The sequence below is a fragment of the Platalea leucorodia genome (genome assembly GCF_965183815.1).
Source record: "Platalea leucorodia genome assembly, contig: HAP1_HAP1_SCAFFOLD_113, whole genome shotgun sequence".
In the NCBI taxonomy this organism is placed as follows: Eukaryota; Metazoa; Chordata; class Aves; order Pelecaniformes; family Threskiornithidae; genus Platalea; species Platalea leucorodia.
The window spans coordinates 108,637-116,677 of record NW_028121421.1 but is presented as its reverse complement, the minus strand read 5'-3'; the positions used below and the strand labels follow the sequence as shown (position 1 = coordinate 116,677).

The 8,041-nt window shown below is 45.1% G+C and overlaps 1 protein-coding gene across 1 annotated transcript; it reads left to right on the top strand.

Moving 5' to 3' along the window:
- Window positions 1-483: 483 nt before the first annotated feature.
- Window positions 484-6,260, top strand: LOC309603489 (E3 ubiquitin-protein ligase RBBP6-like; the record flags this gene model as incomplete). Its single annotated transcript, XM_082338322.1, has 3 exons — window positions 484-649; window positions 3,359-3,458; window positions 6,013-6,260. The coding sequence occupies 3 exons, from the start codon at window positions 484-486 to the stop codon at window positions 6,032-6,034; spliced, it is 288 nt and encodes a 95-aa protein (XP_082194448.1). The 3' UTR covers window positions 6,035-6,260.
- Window positions 6,261-8,041: the final 1,781 nt, after the last annotated feature.

Sequence of the window (8,041 nt, the reverse complement as noted above, 5' to 3'; positions counted from 1 at the left end):
GATCTTCCTCAGCCACATGCGCACCTTCCCCCCAGCTCAAGGTGAACAGACAAAAATCTCTGAGGGTATGTTGTTTTCTTAACCGTGCATCAGCTATCCAGCATCAGAGGAGTTGTATACAGTGAATGGCTGCAGGTGCCTGGAGCTTGACCAGCATCAGGTGGGAGGCGAAAAGGAGAAAAAGGTGACTGTGGGGAGCTGTTATCAGTTTGTTGGCTGGGAAACCCCTTGGCAGAATGTTGAGGCAGGGGCACCCGAGTCGCCGTAGGGAGCGGTCGGGCCTGGGAGCGCTGCGTGCGAGAGAGGGAGCGGAGGCTGAGCCAGGGCCGTGGGGGCTTCTCCCCGTCATCCGCCCGCCCACCTGGGCTGCAAGGTGGAGCCGGGCGGGTGCTGCCACCGCGGCCCAGCTCCATCACTGAGGGTCGCAGGCCAGAGTTGTTGCGGTAGACGCCATCGTGGAGCAGGCACTGCCTGGCCCCGACCATGTCGTGCATCCACTACAAGTTCTCCTCCAAGCTGACCTATGATACGGTCACCTTCAATGGCCTCCACATCTCCCTGTGTGACCTCAAGCGCCAGATCATGGGCCGTGAGAAGCTGAAGGCGGCCAACTGCGACCTGCAGATCACCAATGCCCAGACCGAAGAAGGTGCGTGGGGACGGCGGGCGCGGGTCCTCGGGGACCGCCCGGCTGGAGGCGTCGCAGACCTCCCCCGCAGCGGCCATGGCCCGCGGGAGCCACGCTCTGCTCTTTGTGTCTCGTCCTCACGTAGCGTGAGTCAGCCTGGGGCCCATCCCGCCGGCGTGCGGGGGGACCGGGAGGGCAAGCAGCGCCGGGCCTGAAGCGGGCTGGGAAGCGGTGGTGGGATTCGGCCACGATCGGTAGCTGTGACTTGTGTTGGGGGGGCCTCAGAGAGCTCTTCTTTTGTAGTTGTAGTAGAGCTGCTTCTTTTTGTAGTTGCTGATCTGTGTTTTGGACGCGGAGCTAGGCGTAGAAGAATACGTGGTTGATGTGCGACATAGAGTGCTTACAAAAGGCCTGGTTTCCTGGAATTCTTCTAGGTCAAATGATAAGGAAATGTGGGAGGATATCTCGTAATAACAAACCTGCCAGAATTCTCTGAAATGTGCCCGAGAAAGCTGAAAGTGATCGAAATAGAAGAGATGGCTGATTTGAAGAAGAGAAGTGGGTTTGGTGACGTAATTTTGTCTTCCACTTGGCTTACTCCACTGCATTGGAAAACTGCTTTTGTGGCTCTTGCAGAAGCTGCTCACTAGCAACATTTTGGATCAAGAATGTGTCTGTGAGTTATAATCTAGGCAGACCCTTTCAAGCCGTCTTGCACGTGAGTGTTCTCTGTATCTAAATTATACTTTGGAAGTTCTTGTTACTAGAAAACTTCTTTTCTACACCAAAGACATTGTCATTCAGATGCCATTGAGCATCAGTTCATTTCTAACCGTGGGTTTTTTCCCTGGTACTATGTGCTAACCGTATCAGGGCAGCCCTGAAGTTTTATGGCAGAACATTTATGGGGAATATACGTAAGAAATGTTCTTAGAGAAGTCCTAAATGCTTTTAAATCTAAGACTTGGTGCGTGATTCTCAGAGATGATCATGGTTTCATATTACTTAGTAGGATCTTTCAGTTTGGTAATCTGCCATCTTGCTAAGTTTGAATGTGATTAAAGACTTTGGGATGTGAGTTTTCAGAAACACAAAGACTTGTAAAGTGTTTTCCTTCCTTAAACTGTAAATTTCTTTCTTTTTTCCCCTGTGGTTCTGTGACACTCTTACAACAGGTTTTTCTTTAACATGTGTAGTGTTGTTTGTTTCCCTCTTCCCATTCGATGTATTAAAACGTAAACAGAATAATAGGTACGCTGCAGGAACTGTAAGTTCAGCCCTAGCCTTTGAAGTGGTTGGCCCTAAAGCTCCCTGCCCAGGGCAGGCCTTTCTCGACAGGTGGCTGTGTCATGGTTAGACTTTCCTTTTGAGAAGAGAGCTCTAGGGGTTGGTTTCAGGATATGACATCTGTAAAAGCTTCTGTTTTCGTTACTAGTAGCCCTTTCTAGGAATAATACACGGAAGCATTTATGGAGCATAAATTGTGAACTATTCCTATTTTGTTTGTGATCGCTGAGCAAAAGCACCCTGAGAGAGCTTGGCTAGATAGGCAGCATCTTTGGTTTTCAGACCATGGCTCTGATTCGGTCTGCAAAGGTAAGGGCTTTTAATATTTAAAACTGTAGGCAGATTACAGGGAATGGCTGCTGACAGTGCCTGAAAATAGTTAGTCGTAGCCGGCTTGTGTAAGTACAAAGTCAAAACCATTCTCATGGAGCGATCTTTGCATTTTAAGCTTACTCGCTCCAAGTGCGTCGGGTAGTCGGCTTTCTTTGTTGGGGCCCATATGTAAAAGGTCAGAAGGCTTTCCTCCTCTTCAGAAGACTGACGTGGTGTAAGCCAAGGCAAAGCACGGGGAGCTTCAGGCACACGCTGTTTTCAAGAGGCTTTCCGAGGCTGTCTTCGTAAGGAATTTCCTGTGAGGGTCTCTGCTCTGCAAGCAGTGAATGGAGAGAATTCACGTCCCTTTGGTGAAGTCAAACGAGATGATGAGCTTGAGAGGGGAGCTAGCAGGTTAGTTGGAGCCCATTCTGCCCCACTTGTGAAGGCAAGCTCAACAAACGCCCAACATTTCTGCGATCCAACTTCTAGCCCTGCCAGTGTCGTTTCCACTGAAATGTAAAGCACTGGGCAGCTGAGAAGTGTGGCTGTTGATGGCCTGAGCTCCAAGAAATAGGCAGCGATGGCAGGCTCTCTTCTGTGTTCTGTCCGTCCGGAGCACCGGCAGCGTAGGTGAATCGGTTTTAGTTAACAGCTACTGAAGCAATGGCGCAGGGTTTTCATGCTTTGGCGCAGTGCCTGTTCTGTTGCAGGCCAAGCTAGTCAGACTTTAGAGTCTGGCTTATGCAGGTGAGACTTTGCTGCGGTTCGTTTTTCTCCAAAGAGCTCCTGGGTTTGTAGCCTAACAGAAGCAAAAGCAACTCCAGCTAGATCAGGAAAGAAGCTCATGCATTAGCAGCGTCTCCTTTAGTGCCCCTTGAGAGCATTTTGCTCTTGGCATTCAAACTGTTTTAAAAAAATGAGACCAATTTTGCTGCTTGTGTTTGATTATCAAACCTGCAGGTTTCTTGAACTGTACTGTTAGGGTGTTGAGATGATAGAAGCTCGATGTTAGATATCAAATTTGGCTTTTTTATCTCAAAGGGATTCTCTGAAGTGCTATGTAATTAGATATCAAAATACGTTCTTACAAATTGACTAATGTGTTTTCTGTGCTTATGTTGTTTTCAGAATACACCGCTGATAATGCCCTGATTCCTAAGCACTCCTCGGTCGTTGTTAGAAGAATCCCTGTTGGAGGAGTTAAAGCTCCCAGCAGAACATACGCTGTGTAAGTATCCAACAAGCATTGTAGTCTTTGTCAGGGGTTTCCATGTGTTAACTTTTTTAATGGGTATTAGTTTACAGAGGCATTCCGATTGTATCTTTCTTGTTAAAGCTGCTGATAATTTTTGTTGTCCTGGGATAGATTTTAATGTATCCGTTTGACTCTTTCTTGCATTTGGGGAAGGGGGGGGGGGGGGGGGGGGGCGGGATGTGGCAGGTATTCTTATGCCCCAAATCGGGGTCTTTTGCATGCTAGCTCTAGAGGAGAGACCAAGGGTTGCCAGCTGGCGAACCATGCAAACAAGAAGTTCCACTCCTAAGGGATTCCTGCTAGTTTCCTAAAGACAATGTCCATTTCAGGCAAGATAAAAACAACACTATCCTAAAGCGTACTTCCTTTTGTGTGAGTACGATGAAGGAATAGTTAATCCTTTCCAAACTTGAAACTCAGTAAGCGGTTTCACATGTTACCAAATGTTGCTAGTTCTCTTTCTAAGTCTGTTTTTACCCTAAGCTGGTCTCTGTGCTCCAGGTTTTAACTCTATATTGCTGAGATTGATGGAGGACAGGGAATTGGGTGTCCTGATTAAAATGACAGATATGCAAATGCAATCCTGACTAGCGGATTAATGCTGTCATTTAGGTATTCATGCAGTCCAGTTCTCTCTCAGCTACATTACCATTGTTTGACTGGTCATGTTTTCCAGCTGCTTTTAAGATATGCCTCTCCACCGCAATTAGTAGATATTATTCGCTTGTGGCTTTGCCCTGTCTTTCTGATGTTGGTCCTCAAGAAATAAAGTAGCCTGATGAGTTACAGGGAGTCTCAAAAAGACAGTACAGCAGCATCCTGGTACCCAGGAAGCATTTGCAAGCAAAAAACCCCGAATTTCTGTGGCTCTGCATGTAAACTTTGGGCATATTACTGCAGGAGTTGTCGCAGTGCTTTCAGGCACTACCGAGTAATTCTGGACACCACAGCGTCGTGCTTATAAACGTGGCCTTGTTTTGGGGTTAATTTCAATGCGTATGCTTAGTGCTGTCGTGTCAATGCATCCTCCGTTTCTGGTTGGATGGCGCCCTCTCCTGGTATTGTAATGCTGCCCTGAAAGGAGAGGAGAGATGCTGCTGGCATCAAAGCTCAAAGCAATACCTGTTTGTGGGGATAAAGAAAGAATGGCACTGCTGTTCTCCCGTTGAAAATTAACCGGGCAGCTTAGCTTTCTGTTCCTTCAGCAGGAAACATTGCAGAAAGAACCGGTAGAGTGGTTCCTGTTTGGGAATGATGAATGCATGCTGTCAGGGTGGAGAGGCCTTCAGCAATGCGTTACTCGCCTTGTAGTATGTTCTTCAAGGGACATGGATGAAGAAATCCTTGCGTGGTAATCTAAAGTATTTCCCTGTACTTCCTCATCTGCCGGAGGTGCGTGGCTGTAATTGCCAGCCCGGTGGTGTTCTAGCAGTGGCAGGGAGCACGAGCCTTTCCATTTGTACAGAAATTCCAGAGCAGCCTTTGCATTGCCTCTGCTCATGGGACACTTTGGGTGATGTATGAATTGTTTGCTAACGACATCAACGCTTGCATGTCTGAGTCATGGTGAGCAGCATGCAGGTACAGATGAATGAGTGTGTGGAATCTCAGCAAGTTTTCAAACTTAATAAATATCGCCTATTATATTGTAGCATTTTCAAGGTTATCTTCAAGCAAGACTTTTTTTTTTGTCACAGGGCTCCTAAATCACCCAAAAGCCTCGGAACTGCTTTCAGGTGACATATCTACTGCTATTTTTAGTCAATGTAGCGTATGGAACACATGTAGTATTTTGGCCCTTTCCTGGCCAAGTATGGTAGACATCTGAACACAGGGCTCAGGCTCCCACAAAGAAACACTGTTCTAAAGACTCTGCTGCTGACATTTCTGTTATTTCTTTGTCAGATGAGTGATTTTTTTTCACTGAAGTAGACTTGCACTTGGACGTGTCTAGGCTATGACTGTTCTTTCTCAGACACTCAAGTACTCTACCTGGTACCTATTTGGAATACTAGGGGTACAGAGATTGGCTAAAGTGACCTTTGTGTTTTGATGGTTGATGATTGGAGAACACAAAGCTGTAGGACAGACTTCATCTTTTTGATACTGATGTAGCAGAGACAAAATACCTGAGGGCTTCCTCTTGCACTGTTGTGTTCTCTATCTGTAAGTCTTCGAGTAATTTGTGACAAAGTAGAAGTGTGATTGTTGGGGGTTTTTTTAGCTGCACTGCATGGACCAAGAGAGAACAGTTTCTGTGTACGAATAAATGTCCACATTCACTAGACTATCAGAACATAATGTTTGGATGTTCAGGTTTTAGAATCTGTTTTCACCGCTTTATGTTGGGTACCAGTGCTGTGTTTTAAGTTCTGATCCCCTGTATTTCTTCTTCCAGAAGTCCAACTGAGCCAGTGAGCGGAACATCAAAAGCAGTGTGTAAAACACAATCTCAGACTTTTTGCTAGACGCTGCACTTCATTCTAAACAATGTAGCCTTGTATTAATATATTTATATATTTTCCAGGAAAACGCAGTATATGTTGTGAATAGAATGGATTTGATTCAGCATCATGAAGACTGAGTAATGCCATCGTTTGCACAGTCCTAATGGGAATCCTGGTATTTGTGCCTAGGAGTGCATTGTATTTCATATTGAATCTGCTGGAACACTTCCTGAATGACTTGGAGTTGTACAGATAATGTACGATCATTTTGAGATCACGTAGGTGCGAGGCTTGCCCAACTGAACATGGTGCCCTGTTCTACATCTGTCTGTCTCTAGCTAGCAATATGTATGTTTGTATAGGGTGTCGTGTGCTTTTTGTTTCTTGCAATAAAAATGGTTTGGAGTGTATTTTTTGCCGTTTTCACTGTGTATCACTTAGCTTTTGGTTTTAAATCCGTTTTGGCCTCACGGTTTTTGAAAATGTTCTCAAAACCCACTGAGAAACCGTGATTGTTAAAGTTGGGACTGTTTCTTACTTTTGCCTTGGGGGTTCAAACAAATACCAAAACCAACGTATCCCTTATGTTTGGAGGGCAGTTCTGTGCAGCTGAATGAGTCCTTTTCGTGTCCTTAAATACCTGGGTATTTGTTCCTAGAGCTGTGAAATTGAAGTGCTATTGTTTGGGCCCCTCTGGGTACATAAGTGTTTTGAATACCTTGCCGTGAATGTCAATAGCGTTGCTACGCAAAGTGGTATTGTAGAGCTCTGCATTTGATCTTTCCGCTTTACCTGATGAAGCAGTTTAGTTTAACAGTTCGTCTGCAAACGAAAATACCTGAAACCCAGTGTACAGGCTTTGGCACAAGGTTAGAGCCTGGTGCATTTGTGGGTAAAATGCCTGGCATTTTTCCTGCCTTCTGCCTGCAGTACATGTTTGGAGCTCGGTGACTTCAGGGTCGCCTGCTGCTTTACTTTCCCAAAGGCGAAGCCTTTCTTCAGTCTACCACCACTTTGAATGTACCTTTGGAAAAGGGGCAGCATTTTTCTTCAGGTTTGAAAACACTGTCCTGCTGCTGGTAAAATATAAATAAGTAACCCAAGGAAATACTTATTTTGCCAGGCAACTATGCTGTGTTTGTAAAAGCATAACCATGTGCATTTATACATGATGAGACATGAGCTGATTAATTGACAAACTACACTGAAAAGAAGTCTCCTGTAGTGATGCTTCCTTCTCAAATAAACTCCAGGGGTTTTTTTAAGTCCTTTTTAGCTGCAACTTGACAGCTTCCTTACCCCTTTGACTTTTCAGCAGTTGTGAGCATTTGACAAGGGTCCCTCTCTGAGATTCTGTGGAGCAAGAAGTTGATCTCAGGCGGGTTTGGCTGGTTGAGTTTCTTCTCGTTAACCACATCGGCACTCTGAAGCTGTCGTAGGCGTGGACTTTGTTTTGAACAAGCGCCAGTGACACTAGGTTGGAAATGCCTCTTTCAGTGACACTCGGAGGTTATCGGGCCGCCTTTCAGAGTACAGTAGAGGTTAAGTATTGCTATGTTTGGATTGTAGAACTTGAATCTGTGTTTAATTTTTTGGGAACAGATTGATGACTCTTCTGCATCCATTTCTCTGGCCCAGCTTATTAAGGTATATATATATATCTTCTGGTGAAATACTTAAAAAAAACCCCAAACCTGTTTGCTTTGTAGTTTTAAATCTTATACTGTGATCCATAGCTGGAGAACTGTTGTAATGTGAACACAGCTTTAATTTACTTTTTAATAATGATGTAAAGTATTTATTTTCACTTTAAACTGCGTGTATATTTTGATACTGTCCTGTAAAGAGGAGTTGCCAGTTTGGGAAGATAGAAGGGGAGTACCTTCTCAGCCTCAACGTAATGTTGCAGTATAACTCATCTTCAAGACACAAGGAAGCAGCATTTCAGCAGCTGTTTACCGTTTTTCGAACGTTTTGTTGATTTTGCGTTGGAAAGAAACTAACACAGTTTTTACATAAGAATTTAACTGGCTGTAAGTTATGGACATTTCAGGGGGGGTTGCAGCAGCCAAAATGGAAGCGTTTCTGGAGCATGGAGAATTGCATGGC